We start from the raw sequence: 15,711 nt of genomic DNA, 5'->3' as shown, positions 1-15,711 counted from the left end.
TTTGCTCCAGTGATGTATTTCCCTTCTCTCTGTTTATAAGCTCAGTTATCCCTGGTCGGGTGTTTTCCCAGCACAGGCTTCCTGCCATGCCACGCACTGGTGTCCTCCAGTCCCCTTAGGAAACGTCCTTCCTGGCTGCCCTTTTGCACTGGGAATAGATCTACACACGAGCAGCCAAGGAGCTTATGCCCGAGTGCTGTGTTGGGTGTACAAGGAGGCTCAGGCGGGTGGGGGCAGCTCTGTCTGCCCCTCACAGCTGCTTCCCAGCAGCTCTGAAACCAATGGGAACAATCCATCGTGTCCCAGAACTGCAGCCCAGCAGGGGATCCTGCAGCACCTCAGCTCAGAGCAGAAGGAAGAGCGAGTGGCAGCCACGAGGAGAAATGTAAGATGTGGACAAAGCTGGAGTGGACAAAGCTAGGAGAGACGTGGAGGAAGACACGTTCATGCAAGTAGGTGCCCAGGGGTACTGTCCTGGATGGACCATGGCTATGGTGGATGATTTGTGCCCAGGTAGGACACCCCTGAGGGACAGTGGCCATGGATGGTCCTAGGTAGGGCACACTGGGAAGCACAGAGGAGTGGAGAAAAGCCAGCTGTCATTGTCCTTTCTGTGCCTGTCTGCCTTGGGAGCAGCTGCTGGGAGGTCCATCCCACACCTCGGTTTCCAGGGCTATAACAGCTCATGGCCCCGTTTGTGTTCTGATCTCCATGTGGGGAGAGCAGGCTTGGCCCGAGATAAGGGAAGTTTTTCAGCACTGCTCATGTTCCCTCATGTTGCCACTAGGACCCTCAGTGCTTTCTGCTGTCACTTCATTTCTTCAGCAGCCTTCTCAGCACTCCTTTTTACTTAACTCCTCTGGGTGAAAAACAGTGGAAAAAACGGCTGGGAGACAAGCAATGAAATGTGTGAAAATCTGTGTGTGGGGAAAATGAGCCTGTGTGAGGGAAAGGAAAGGAAAGGCAAGGCTCTTTCTGGGGGGACCAGCAGATAACTGCAAGGTTAACTGTTCCCCAGGGAAGGCTGTGCTGTGATTCTTGGCCACGGGAACGTTGCCCAGGGTGAGTATGTGCCAAAAGCTGTGACAGTTTAAGCATTTTAGCAGGTTCAATATGTACCACCCTAGAGAAGTGCTGAGGAGAGTGGGAGAGAGGGAAAGGCGCCAGGGCAGTTGCTTCCATTGGACCTCAAGGTGCCGAGAAAGGAAATGGTCTGATTTCTGAGTGGGAGTACAAAAAAATTTAAAAGAGGCATCTTCCCAGGACATCTCCAGCGGCACAGACCATTTGGAGAGAAGCATTTCTGTTCCAAGCCCCCCGAATGGCTCCATTAAAACAGTAAGTTCCACATGACAGCTACACCACGGACTTATCTTTAGAGGGTAGTGCTGCTCTAGGTGAGATTTACAGGCTAGTGCAGGTTCCCCTAATTTGATTAGAGGCTGACTGGGATGGGCAGGCCATTACTGCTTCAGAGGCACTAAAGCTGCCTGGGTGCTGATGGGTTTATGAAACATTGTTTCTCACTTCATTGCAGCTCCCACAAAGAATTATTGGATCAGGTTAGTGATAGATACCCAATAAAGAATGTCTCTATGAGGCAGTTTATTTCACAGCAAGCTTGTTCCGGACTAGCAGACTGTGAAATCTGGAGATTCCCATGAGGATAAATACGCTGAAATAAACTGCAATTATAAAAACACCTCCATGCACTTTTTTTTTTTATTTTGAGAGACTGTAAGAAGGTGTCGTGTTAGCCTGAGAAGGGAGGTAATTAGCATTGAATTAGCGAAGAGAAAGTGACAAAAGCAGGGTTTTTCCTTCTACTGAGCATTGCAAAACAACTTAAAATCTTCTCATTTGCAGGGATGAGAGGTTGCAGCCCAAGATGAAATACAATCCGATGGTCAGTACCGACCTGTTCTGGCACTTATGGTGCCTGTTTCTCCAGCCATTCCTGATTCCCATAGAACAGTCCAGGGAGCACCTGCAGAATCTCCTCTCCATGGGGACAGGAGGAAGTCCTACCTATTATGGTCATGTTCCCTTTTATCTTGTTTGCTCCTATTATCACCTGTCCCTACAGTCTGTGTTTACAGCTGAGTGTCAAGATAGTCCTTCTGCAAGATTTCCTCAGCCTGCCATTTGATCTTTATTGGTAATGTTAAGGTAAACCTGGAAAGCTTGGTACCAGGAGATCCAAGATCACGATCAGACTTTTTGTGTTTACTCTTTCGTCAAAACAAGGGAGTATCTATCTGGTTTTGCCAGGAGGGTATTAATTCAGGCAGGCAGATCCCAAGCAATTTGGCCTGGGGCTTTTATAAGCAGTGGAGTTTTGCTTATTTTAATCTCTTTGCTCTTTACTAACTGGTTATTGGTGTGTGGGTAAATTCATGTGTTTTCATCAGCTTCCCACGAGAAGGGCTGGCTCCTGGGAGCCTCTCCCCAGGAGGGTGCACTGTGGTTCCCTACGTGTCACATGGACAAACAGAAATTACCAGCTACCTGAGGGCACCAGCTGTAAAAGCAAAGACAAGAGGCAGAACTGTTGAGGAGTATTAAGTCCCTCCCCTCCACATTTATTCTGAGACGTGTTTGGCAGTGTAAGGAATGCCTAGAAAATAGAGATTTTGGCTTTTCTCAGTTGTCTTGTGCAGAGCAGGCAGAACAGGTTGCGAGGTGCCTGTCAGTGTTACTGTGGAGCAGCCTGAGCTATGACCAAGGGCTTTAAGGAGTCCTTCTTCCCAGGGTATTTCGCGTGTGTGATTCAGCACAGTTCACCCGATGCTCACGCACATTGCTCCACGTGCAGGATTTCGGACTTTGAAGTAATTTTAGTCTACAGAACCTTTCTTCTGCTTGTGCAGGAAGTCTTTTCTTGAGGAGGATGAAATCCTTTTCCCTTTAGAGCTGCTCACACACCTCTGACAATGGGATTTGCTGTCTGGTATCACAGAGGTCGTGGCATTTCCAGAAGGTACATCTTTTCCTCACAGATCAGTAGGAATTTCATTCCTTCTCCCTCACACCCTCCCTCACTTATCCTCCCCGTTTCTTCCCCCTTTTTTTACTTTTTTGGGTTTGTGCGGATTTTTCTTTTTTTTCCTGCAGATGAAAGAAATGAGAAGCTTAAAGTCAGACTGCTTTAGGAAACTCTTTTCCAGGTCCCATCTTTTCAATGCCTTGTAATTGGGGGGGGAAGGGGGGGGAGAGGGAAATCACACATTTCTTATATAATCTTATAATATAAAAAATTGTATTTCAGCCAGAAACTCTTGCCTACATGACGCTGTATCCAATAACAGGCATTTGTGGCTGTGCCGACCTGAGCTGTGTCCCAGGGCCGCACGTTCAGGTCTGTCACAGGTTCAGCTGTTCCAGGAGCGGTGCCGGCTCAGCCCCGGCCGGCTGGAGGAACCCGCGGTCCCGCGTCTGGACGCGGGTGTCCCGTGCGGTTCTGCGGAGCAGGGGACGCCCCGGATGCCGGCGGGGCCGGGACTTTTCCCTCCTCGTCCCGCAGGGCCCGGCGGGAGCCGCGGGGTGCCCTCAGGGCCGGGGGGAGGCCGGACCGGGACCCGCCGCTCCCTCCGCGCCCCTCACGGCGACCTTCCGGCCGCGGGGGCGGGGCGGTGGCGCCTGACGGGCAGCCCCTCCGCCCAATGGGGCGCGGAGCGGCGCGGGACGCCCCGCCCCTCGGCGAGCGCCTCCCAATGGGAGCGGCGCCTGCGAGCCGGGGGGCGGGACTTCCGCGGCCGGGGAGGCGGTTTTGTGTGCGCGGGCGCTGCGCGGTCCCGGCTCCCCGCGGGCGGCGGCTCTTGGGGGGCCCGGCCCGGCCCCGCGGGCAGCGCTGAGCGCCGGCGGCCCAGGGGGTCCCCTCCCCTGCCGCGGCTGGGGGGCCCCCGCGGGGGCGGCGGGGTCCCCCCGAGGGCGCAGCGGTGACGGCACGGCTCGTCTCCCCCCGCCCGGCTCTCCCCGGTTGTCGGCTCCCCGCGCGGGGTGAGGGGCGGGCAGGTGGGCGATGAATGGGTTCAGCACCGAGGAGGACAGCCGGGATGGGCCGCCCGCCGCCCCCTTTTACGGCCAGAGCTGCTGCCTCATCGACGACGGGGACCGCTGCGTGCGCCCCGCCGGCAACGCGTCCTTCAGCAAGAGGATCCAGAAGAGCATCTCGCAGAAGAAGCTGAAGCTGGACATCGACAAAAGTGTGAGTGAGCGCGGCCTCCCGCCGAGCCCCGCGGAGGGGCGGCCGGGCCGGCCCCAGCCGCCACCGCACTGCGGAGCCTCCGGGGAGCGGCGGATCCGCCCGGCGAGTTTGTGCTCCGGCTGCCCGGGGGGGTTCGGCGCTGCCCCCCGGGCAGAGGGGTGCGCGGTGCGGGGCTGCGAGCGGCCGGCGCGGCGCCTCGGGACCGCGATTTACCCCATCCAGCGCTCGGGGAAGGGAAGGAAGGACGTGCCTGGATGCGGAACCGGCTTTTCCCCCGGCACAGACGCGGCTTTTCCCCGCAGCGCGGCGAGTCTCGGGATGCGCGGAACACAGAACGCCGTGTCTGGGGGGCGGGCGATGCTGAGCGAGCCGCCCGAGCTCCGGAGGCAGGGACGGTGTTTTCCACTGCGGTTTCGGGTGGGAAACGCTGGCGCTTGTCAGGTGAAAACAGCGCTCGGTGCTTCAGCGAGGCGTCGCTGACGCTGCTGCTTTAATTGGTAGGAATCGGTGCTGTAGCGAAGCAGGTTAAAAGATGAGCTGGCGGCGAGATGTGCTGCCGCCTCAGCAGGGCTTGTTCGCACCCCGAACAGCCCCGTTTGGTGCTTCGTGACATTAAGTGACAGCTGTCAGCTCGAGAGGGAAGCGGGTCGTTCTCCCGGCAGAGAAATAGGGAGAGCAGAGCAGCCCGAAGGAATTTCTCAGAAGTGACTCGCTAGACGGAATCCAGCTCTGCACGCTTTTCTTACCAGATCTTTAAAGATTAAAACCGCTGAAAACAAAGGGGGAAGGAAAAAACAAAAAGGTGAAGTTTTCAGTCAGTCTGTTTGGCAGCTTCCCCGGTTGGTTGGGTCCCTTCTGCACAGCTGAAACGCATCGTGTCACGGGAAGAGAGTGACTCAATTTGAAACATATTCTTAAAAAATGGAGTATTTCTCCTCGCTGTAGTCTCAGCAGATTGGTCTAGTGGCATAGTAATTTCTTGTATTTCAGAAGTAAGCCTTTGTTGACAGGATGTAAGGCTTTAGAAACATAAAAGGGAGATCAGACTAATGAACTCCGAACAAAGGGAAAGTGTGAAGCAAGGCTGCATGGAGGGATTTCGGATGTAGGTTGCCTGTGTCATCTGAAAATATTTTAACCTTACAGATACCAGATGATTTTGATCATTTGAGGTCCTTTGTTTTGCTAACTTGAGTGAGATAATATTTGTTAAAAGGGGTGTTCCATGGCTGAACAAGCGGTAGGAAAGCGACAATTCTGCTTTTGGGTGTTTTTGTTTGTTTGTTTGTTTTATTTGACGTAATTAGCCAACTTTTATTTGTTCAAGGTGTTGAAACACTGGCATCAATAATCCTCTGTACTGTTCAAGCCAGAAAGTTCACAAGAGTGAAACAGTAGTATTTTCCTTAGTAGTTAGCTGACAGTAAGTCCTGAAGCAAATGTACTTTCTCCAGACAAGGACCTGTTTTTTTCTGACATGCAATTGCAACCATAAAAAAGAAGTGTATTATCTGCAGAGGTTCAAGTTCAGGTGGAGCTCGAGTCCTTAATTTTCTTTGCCTTTAGTCTTCGTAATGTAAATTATTTGTAAGTCAAGAGTGTGATATCAGGCCTAGGGTTTAAGATTTGGAATTCCTTAAGGCAGTCACACCAGTCATGGGGATGGACTCTGATACTGGTGTCTAAGTGGCTGCTGTTCGATGCTATTTCACAGAACCTGTTTTAATTGCTCTTTCACCCCTTCTGGTTCTTAGGTGAGACATCTGTATATTTGTGATTTTCACAAGAACTTCATTCAGAGTGTGCGAAACAAAAGGAAGAGGAAGACGAGCGATGATGGAGGTGACTCTCCTGAGCATGACACGGATGTCCCAGAGGTTTGTGGGCTGCTTTACCGATTCTGAGCATGCTGAAGTTTCACTTGGAGGGTTTCACGTATCAGAAAATATTTACATTTTAAATTGCAAGTCCACTGAAGCTGCTGTAGAGTCGACACTCTCCCTTTCCAGGAAGACTCTTTTCCCATGTGTGATGTCCTAATTTTCTGCTTCTTTCCTGTATGAGTTCTTTGCCCATGTAAAGTTTTCCATAAAAAGAGGAGTGATAAGGTAACTGCACAGCTTCCTGTACATACAGTTAAAACTGTATTTGATGCTAATTCTTTTTTAAAGGTTTTAAGTTATTTTTGGTGGTGTCTGAGGCTCTAATACGATTCTTTGTTATTTAGAATGCATCAGTCTCCAAATACACTAGAGAATTCAGTAGGTCACTCTCTTTGATTGGGTATTTGATATCCAGGGATGTTGACCTTCTCCAGGTCTTTGCATATATGGTATTTTTTGGGACTATTTAAAACTATCTTTTAATAGTTTGTAACACCTTTTTATTTTCAGGAAATAGACCTGGGGGAGCTTTTCTGTGATACAGAACTCTAGAATAATCCCTTCTCTGTGCCACTGTGTGCTGCATTTGCTTCAGTGATGTTTCTGGTACTGTAGACACGGCAAAAAGTTGCGCAGAGGTGATAATCGGGAGAAGCAGAGCTGTGGCCACGTCAGCAGAGCCCTCTGCTGGAAATGCCAACCCTGTTGGCAAAAAGCCTTTTATTTCTGGGGGAAAAAAAAAAAAAAGCCACCAGGAGTTCATTTTGCCAGCAAAGCTGTGCCTTGGTACAAAGCTGTACGCACACATTTCCTTTGTGGAGGTGTTGAAAGAGTAGCCAGTTTTTGGTGTGGGGTTTTTTTTAAGGATACCTGACCTTTTGTTATCGTTGTTGATGTTTCCATTCAAGGTTCTCCCTCAAAACTTTCCTAGTCAGGCTTTTCAGTCGTTGCCAGGGTGATTGCCGAAGACCCAGCTGGCATCTAAAAATGGTGCTGTAGAGCACAGAGGGTATTTGGTGGCTGAAACCCAAGGGATGCACATCACCCAACTGAACAGGGAACTCTGCACCGTGTCAGTTCTAATGTAATTTTCCTCTTGCTTTTCAGCACAGATTCCTTTTGTCTTTGAAACTTGGCATTTTCCACATGATCTTCATCTTTCTTCCTGTAACCTCCCTACCACCCCCTTTGGTTTTAAACTGTGCACTTCCCATTTAAGTATTTGAATTTCATTTCATCTCTGTGCTCTGTTTTATGTCACAAGCCATTTGTTCAGTGCCTGCTAAATTGATATTTCATGTGTGAGCTTTTTAAACCTTGTGGGAACAAAAGGTTCCCCTTTACTTGGAGGTTGCAGAGGTGTAATTGAGAGCAGAAATTGGCCAGCAATTCTGTTGACAGCATGTGAACCAGAACAAAATTTTCTATTTCCCTGAGGCTGTTTTGGTCCTTTAGCATTAACAAATACAAAATATACTGAGGTTTGTCAGTAAAGCAAACCATTGTGGTTCTGAATGCAGGCAAAGAGCAGTCCTGTTGAGGAAGTAGTTATTTTTAGATAAAATAACTACTCATAGAAACTAATGGTAGTGCTCATCCCCTATTCTCTGCATCACTTGCAGGTTGACTTGTTCCAGCTCCAAGTGAACACCCTGAGACGTTACAAGAGACATTATAAGTTGCAGACTAGGCCTGGACTCAACAAGGCTCAGCTTGCTGAAGTAAGTGATGACAGAGGTAGCGTTATCTCTGTTATTAAAAACCTTTTTATCTCCTCTTTCCAAGCGCATGTTTTGTGGGCACTCATACCTGTGTGACTCACTGGTATGTACCGAGTGCTCTGCAAGGGGTTTCAGAGGATGATGCCAACAGAAAGCTGCTTTCACCTGGGACAGGCATGGAAGGCATGGAAGCTGGCTCTTAAAAGCATGTTTTAGTAACTTGGCTTATCTCTGCTTCCTTTCCTGCCTTGTTCATAATCGGTGACCTTTAGGGAGCAGAAACAGAACCTGTTTTCTGTGGCCTGGGCGTAATCTGGCAATGGCTATTTAACTAAAACTCAGACGTATGCACTGCTGGTCTCCCTAAGTGCCTCTGGTAGTTTTTCTTTCCTCACAGGCAACTGTGAACTGGTTGGAATTACTTATTATTAAAGGCAGAACCATTGACCGTGACTTCAGATTCCTTATTTCCCTCCCTTGTCCTGATTATTCTGTATTAAGTCAATAAAGGACTTTTTCCTTAAGGGCCTCTGCTGCTGCTTTCTCTCCATATGGGTACTTGTTCAGAAAGAACTCTCTGTATCTCTGAGTTATTCGGGTGAGTTGTGCTTGGTGTGCATCTGCTCTGCTCTCTTTCCTGACTTGATCTGATGATGTGCTGTGAGAAAAGTCTTCTCTAAACTTCAAGAAGCTGTAACAGTAACTGAACAGTAGCGAGGTTAGTTTTGTAAGCAATGGTTTGCACAACTGTCTGCCTAAAACTTTCCAGTTTGCTTTTACTCTTGCTTTAAAGAACAGAAACCAGCAGACCAAAAAAGTCAACAGGACACTGTCTTTCTCTCTTTCTAAGTCACCTAGGGAGTGAACATACAGCGTATAGAGAAATTGTAGTGTAGTGCCTGTAGGAGTAAGTTGAAGAAAGCATGGTGAGGGTATCCCTCATCAGTAGTTCTGATCAGTTATGTTCGACTAAACTGCCTCCTGCCATGAAGGACTACCTGCACAGGGAATTTACTGTGAATGTTGCCAAGAGGAAAGAAAAGATCAACTGCTATGCAAGCAGAAAATAAAGGGAGCCTAACTGAAAGCTGTCACACACTTCCCAGATTTCCTGTGGAGTCTGAGCAGCTTTGACCCTACGCTGGATCCTCGTCCAGCTCCCATGCTTGAATCACTGCTGCCTGAGGCTCTTGCACTCCTGCTGCTATCCCACCGTAAGGAAAACTCAAACTTCCATAAATCTTCTTGGAGTGACTTATTGCTCAGCCTGCATCAAAATCCCGTTCTGGAGCTGAGTTTTGTACCAAAAAAAAGCTTCCATGTGAGAAGCAGATTTCATCCAGCTTCAACATGTTTTCTGAGGAAAAAGCAACTAATGGTTCAGGGCTTATGAGAGTGTCAGAGAGGGGTAGCCCTCATCAAATCCTAACCCTCTCAGTGCCAATCCCCTGGGTGTTCCTTTCAGTGAGAACTTAAAGAGTCCAAAGGAGAGCTCTCTGGATAAAACTGTGCTACGTCTGGTTCACACAGCAGAGTGTTGCAGTGATTGCGACGCTCTCCTTTAAAACACGGAGAAAACTTGCTCACCAAATAATCTCGGCGTGAACTGTCACTCAGGAGGAGCCGTCCTGCTTTGGCAGGAGGACATTCTGGCTTCCAAATTCTGCTTGTAGGTTGGCTGCAAATCCTGCTGACACAGCAAGACTGTGCTGTGTTCATACACACATTCCATCTGTAAAGAGAGAGGGAGGTAAATGAGGGCTGACAGTTGGAATCGGTGCATGTTTGACTAAAAGTATATTGTGCTCAGTGGCTGTAAAATTGTTTTTGGAAAGTGAAGAGAAACCCTGTTCTGGTTATTTCTACTGTTTAATTTCAGCATTTCTGTCTCTTTTACATGTTGTCCTTCCAGACTGTCAGTCGTCACTTCAGGAATATTCCGGTGAATGAGAAGGAGACACTTGCATATTTTATCTACATGGTGAAGAACAACAAGAGCAGGCTGGACCAGAAATCAGAAGGCAGCAAGCAACTAGATTGAAGGTTAACAAGACTTGGAATAAGAGAGACATATGGTATTGTGTATTTTAGGTATATAAGAACTGTTAAAGTATATTGTAAATTTTTTTTTTTTTAAGTGCAGTGTCTGGATGACAGAAAAAATATTGACATTCTTATCAGGAGTATTTGAAAACATGTGCCCAACATGTTTCCTAAGACTTCTTCCCCTCATTTCAAAGTCACATTGGAATAAAGAAATGAGGATAATGGGGAAACCAAGTAAACCTGTAGGACTGTGGAGTTTGTCAGCTTGGTGTTTTAAACCATTTCTGGACATCTGCATCTCAGTGCAATTCAGATCCCAGATGGAATTTTTTTCACTGAATTCAGACTGCATCATGAAACACCATGCAGTTTGTCTTGGTACAGGACTGGAAGAGCAGCAGAGATAAAATTCATTATTGAGGTGCATGGGTCAGAAGTTTGTCTGAAGCTTGCTCCTCACCTACACATGCTCTGTCTTGCCTTGAGTCAGTGCTTCAAGTCCCAAACTTCTACAAATGCTCCAGCTCACCAGATCTACTCCAGTGAATGCTACTTGACTAGTCTGAAATTGATTTTTTTTTTTACCAGTTTTCCTCCCGACCCCATCCGACACGGATGCCAACCAAGTCTCTGCAACCTCTTTTTCTCATTTCTTTTATTTAAGAACTCACTAATTAAATTGTCTGTAAGAATTTTAAAACTTCTGCATTTCCTCAGAATGTGGTATTAAGGCAAACACAGCTTATTTGCTGGGTCTGGTCATGTTGGTAGAAGTGCTTGTTTAATTCGCTTATACATATTTCAGCGATAGTAGGTGTTGGGTCAAGACATCAGTCTCTTAATTTCTGTGTCAGATCAGTATCAGTCACAAGTTTTGTGAAATCTATACTGAAGCTGTAGCAGGTGTCACCAAACTGCTGTGTGGATTCAGGGGCTCTGCAGTTTCTGTTTAGTATAAAGCAGAGTTATGGGTGAGGCACCACAACCAGGGCAGTGATCTGACCGGAGCATTTCATGATGCACTTCATCTTTCTTTGAAACAGGCAAGAAGTATCAAAGCATTTGCCTTTCATGAGCATTACATGGGCTTTCATGAGAGCTGTGTGAGTGAGGGTGGCACCCTGGTGCTTCCTAACTGGGCACTGTAGGAGGAGATCACTCTGAATTTATTTACAACCAAGGTGTCCTTACAAGTAACATAGTGGTTATTTTGGCAAAAGGAGCTTATAAAAGTATTGGTCGTGACTGACTGTTCTCCAGTGACCTCAAATTCTCTTCAGGGGACCTCATGATTTAAGGCACCAGTCTGTTTCTTTGCTGTCCTAACCAATGTCTCCATTCTGGTACAAGATGCCAAGACTCCACATAGGGAGGGTATTCTCAACAAGCCTTAAGCAACGAACTGAGCAGTAGAAAACTTCAGCTAGCATTTTGTAAATGGCAGGTTTTAATACTCCAAAACTGGATGAAGCTTTGTTGAAGAGCTAAACACACAGGTCATGGTCCCAGCTTAGTACTGCATTGTGTTTCGTAAGGCATGAAGGGTTCTCATAGTGAAGCTCTAGTTGAAGCTCTCCCAGGGTCTCTTTAAAAATCAAGTCACAATTTAAATCAAGTTGTTCACATCACTCTGAATTGTTTGCTAATACTCCAGAAACATGTTCAGCAGATTTCAGTGTGTCTGAGTCCTGTGTCATATGCAGAAATACTCTGTTATGGTACACGTCCCATTTGTGACGTGTGGGGCGTGTGATTGTTTCAGCATTTCCTTGTTCGATTCAGTATGGAACATCAGACAAGAGAGAGGTTCAAGGAGTGAGGAGAGAATGTCTTGCATTGGTATTTCATGAATGTTTAAAAATTAACTAATTATGCTGGTCCTTTCCTTATCGAAAGGGTGGAGTAATTCCCACATCAGTCAACACGTCTGGCTTCTCTCGTTCAGGACATATCGCTGAAAGGGTACATTCTCTGACTGCACGTTAATCTTCAAAGTGCTCATGTCATCAGAGGATATTACCAAGGGAAGGTGAGTTTCTGAACTGAGAGGGCCATGCCTCATAGGGATTCTTCCCCTGTACTTGGCACTGGTGAGGCACCTCGAGTCCTGTGTCCAGTTCTGGGCCCCTCGATTCAGGAAGGACATTGAGGTGCTGGAGCAACTCCAGAGGAGGGCAGTGAAGCTGGTGAAGGATCTGGAGCACAAGTCCTGTGAGGAGCAGCTAGGAGAGCTGGTATTGTTTAGCCTGGAGAAGGGGAGGCTCAGGGTTGACCTTATCACTCTCTACAACTCCCTGACAGGAGGGTGTATCCAGGTGTATCCTTCTCCCGGGCAACCAGCGACAGGATAAGAGGATGTGGCCTTAAGCTGCATCAGGGGAAGTTTAGGTTGGACACTGGGAAGAAATTCTTCACGGAAATGGTGATTAAACATTGGAATGGGCTGCCCAAGGAGGTGGTGCAGTCACCATCCCTGGTGGTGTTTAAGGAAAGACTGAACTTGGCACTTAGTGCCATGTTCTGGTTGACGAGGTGGTGTTCGGTCATAGGTTGGACTCGATGATCTCAGAGGTCTTTTCCAACCTAATTGATTCTGTGATTCTAGACCAAAACTGTAAAAATGTAGTTTGTTTGGGATTTACTTTTTTTGTTGTTGTATTTTATTTTGTTTTATTTCTAAGAGTAAATAAATCTGTTGGGGTGCTTTAGTAGCCATCAGCAAAATGATTCTTTTCAAGGAAATATGGTGGCAGGTTCCATCCGTTCAGGTGTATTCACTGGAATGCTTTTGTGCAGAGTTGGTATCCAGGAAACATTTTTTTTTTTCTTTTTTTTCCTGAAAATAGTCAATTGATGTGAAATGTGATCCTTGTTGGTTTCACTTCTAAAGCAATTCTACTTTTTTGAAAAATATTCTTGGTGAAGTGTGATGATGAAGAGATGTTTACCAGCCATTAGCAGTTGTTTATAAGGTGGAAAGCTTGGAGGCAAGACACCAAAGAAACAGAAGACTCTTTGGCTGTCGGACCCCATGGCCTTATAAACCCCTTGCAAATGCCTTATTACCTTGTTCTCAATTTAGCTAGAGCAAAACGCCTTGAGCGACAGAAAGCCGATGTCTTGTTGGAAGGGTCAGCCACTCGATGGCTCCCGTGCTATGAACTAAAACCACACGTCAATTCAGTAGCAATATCCATGTTCAGGGTGCCTGTGATTCTTGAAAAGCATTTAGTGTCTAATAACCAGAAAACGCAACAATGCAATTGTCGTTGTGTACAATACCGTGCTGTGTGTTCGATTCCTTATGCTGCATGCCAATTAAGAAAAAAAAAAAAAACAAACGAACTTTCCAACTTTTTTATTTGAAACTTCGAAGTAAATGTGTTTGAACCTCACACTTGTGAAGCCATGAGGTGGGACATTTTCTCAGCACTTTCAGATGGGACTTGTTGGAAAGGTGTAAGACCCAAATCGCTTTGGCTGGTATGATAAGATTTTTTTTTTTCCTTTTGCATTTTGCTTTTCACAGATGGGCCTTAAATTCTGTCTAGCTTTGAACCATGGAGCACAAGCCTTGGGGGCATGGAGGATGACCAGATGTCATCTTCTATTTATAATAGTGGAAGCTTCTTTCTTACAAGCCTGCATAGGTGACATTCACCCTGGGGCAGAGGAATCATCTCTGAAGGTCTCCAGCCATTATATAGCCTAATGCAATTCCATAGCCTAGCTCAATTCTCATTGAAGAGCTGCATTAACCTAATTAGAGTTCTGAATAGATCCAAAGCCATTAGTATGCAATCCAAATAATGCAGAAACATCTCTTCTGGGGTTAATTTCATCCTGTATGCTGACCCTCTGCGCACTTCAAGGGAAGAAGACGAAATCATTGCTAGTAGTTACGGGCTCGCGCTCAGCTCAAGGGAGCTGGAAGCATGCAAAGACTCAAGTTGTTGGCAACTTGATGGCTGAAAAGTGCAAATATATCCGAGGAGGCTGTGTTAGAATGCAGTTTTCAAAATTTCTGAATCTCAGAGGTTACTGTCTGTCAACCTGAAGTACACAATTGCATTAAAAGGTAATGGTTCTTTTGCCAGGCACTTTAGATGCTCAGCCCGAGAAAAGCAGAGCGGGCAAGTTTGTACCACTTGTCCCCAGCATTTTGGGTCCCAGTTTTTCCTAGAAATGTGGCTGTAAACCACTAGATACCCCGGTGTGCAAGACTTGACCAAAACACATCAAGTCTGGCGTATCAAGTGAGTCTAAAGTGCAGGCTGGGCTCGGAGAGGCTTTGAATACAAGAGCTGAAATCATTCACAGTTAATGGGAGTTTTCATGTGGGTCATGATGGCACAGAGGGTATGAAACAGGACATGACCCACAGAGAGACTGAACAAAACACTCTTCCACAGGCAGCAGCATGGAGGACGATTTGTTCTGCATCAGCTCTTGTGATGGATGTTTTATGAGAGGGAGAGGAGGGGGAGCTGTGCACTTTACATCTTTTGGTTGAGCCAAATGTAAATACCAATGGGAGATCTTCGGCAGTAACTGCAGTAGGAGGGGAGGGTTAGGTCTGCTGAGGGACTGTTTATTTAAAATGGCAGATGGCTGTACTTTCCTAGAGCACTAGAGTCACTTTGCCTCTACAGTTTAGAAGAAGTGGTAGTACAAGGTGGCCTCCCATCCAAAAGGAGTTCCTGTACTGCCCAGATTATTGACTGAAGAGTCCCAAAGGTGAAGGAATGTTATTGATGCCTCACTCCTCGTGTCACTGATGTAATTTAGCCATCTCTAGCTTATCAAGTTAGGGAGTTTTCGTTTCCCACTTTAGAAGTGCAAATGAATTGTTACAATGTAAGATACTCCTTGCACTTTTCACAGCTATCCCTGGTCTCGCATTTTTGGCTTGCCTGTGAACACATCTGATTGGGATGAATTAAATGCTTGAAGAAAGTATGGGGAGAGGGGGAGGGCTCCTGCCTTAAACCTGAACTTCCCTTGCAAGCAGCTCTGCAGACCATCCTGTACATCAGCAGGCTCCAGGAGCCTCTGGAAAACCTGAGCCCTAACAGGGCTGGGTTTACTCCTGTCCCACACACAGCTCTGCCCCTCAGCTGGTGCAGGGGAGATGGGTAGCAGGTAACTTGCAGAATGGTTTGGAGTCTTTTGGCAGGCTTACTGGGAGAGAAAAACTGTGTTCCCTCTTCTGTTTCTGGCCTCCATGTGTTGTGCTGATCTTATGCCAAATGTTTTGGACACCTTGTATTTTTAACTGTGTAATATAGCTGTGTATTGTTAAAGCAAATTAGTAACTTATAGCAAAAACTGTAGAACTCATTTCTCTGAGGTGTAGGAAATGTCCTGCTTCCACTGTGTATGAGACTTTAACTCTGTACTGTCTGACAAAGATAAGATGCCGAATTTCACTTTAATAAATGATCTATCTAGCAACAAGGCCTACATTCCGTTCTGTTTGCCTTTCTGCCCTTGGCACTGATGGCTCCACAGCCAGTGGAGTTCTGCTTTGTATGGATGTTGATTTTTTTTGTCGGGCTTCCGTCTTTTCCCACCCACCTCCCCGGGGCTGAAAACTCTGCAGACAAAGAGCAGAGAATGGCACTGCTGACTGGGAATGCCAAGCCTGGAGCAGAAAACTCAGCTGATGAGATAGTCTGTGACAAACCCCGTGTGGGTTGTACAGGTGCAATTCAGGGAGTCTTTTGAACGCAACAAAAAGACAACTCGGAGAAAGGACGGAGGTTGTTGAAGAACCGCATGACCTCGCATTTTGGAGAGCGTTGGGCTTTTCTACGCTGGGGATTCCAAGGCGGAATCTGCTCAGAAGTCTTTT

General features: G+C 47.0%; 1 protein-coding gene across 1 annotated transcript; it reads left to right on the top strand.

Moving 5' to 3' along the window:
• Positions 1-3,829: 3,829 nt before the first annotated feature.
• Positions 3,830-15,322, top strand: SAP30L (SAP30 like). The gene is made up of 4 exons (XM_050312153.1): positions 3,830-4,207; positions 5,962-6,084; positions 7,713-7,811; positions 9,724-15,322. Exons 1-4 carry the CDS (start codon positions 4,022-4,024, stop codon positions 9,850-9,852), a joined length of 537 nt encoding a protein of 178 aa, XP_050168110.1. The 5' UTR covers positions 3,830-4,021; the 3' UTR covers positions 9,853-15,322.
• The last annotated feature ends 389 nt before the right edge of the window (positions 15,323-15,711 follow it).

This window comes from Myiozetetes cayanensis, unplaced genomic scaffold (genome assembly GCF_022539395.1).
Source record: "Myiozetetes cayanensis isolate MyiCay16 unplaced genomic scaffold, myiCay2020 scf17, whole genome shotgun sequence".
NCBI classification, from domain to species: domain Eukaryota; kingdom Metazoa; phylum Chordata; class Aves; order Passeriformes; family Tyrannidae; genus Myiozetetes; species Myiozetetes cayanensis.
Note: the sequence above shows the minus strand (reverse complement) of the source record. Positions and strands in the feature narration are given on the sequence as shown.

Coding starts and splice junctions, on each gene's coding strand:
- SAP30L (XM_050312153.1), top strand. CDS start 4,022: ATGAATGGGTTCAGCACCGAGGAGGACAGCCGGGATGGGCCGCCCGCC. Junction 4,208..5,961: donor AGCTGGACATCGACAAAAGT/GTGAGTGAGCGC, acceptor TCTGGTTCTTAG/GTGAGACATCTGTATATTTG. Junction 6,085..7,712: donor ATGACACGGATGTCCCAGAG/GTTTGTGGGCTG, acceptor CATCACTTGCAG/GTTGACTTGTTCCAGCTCCA.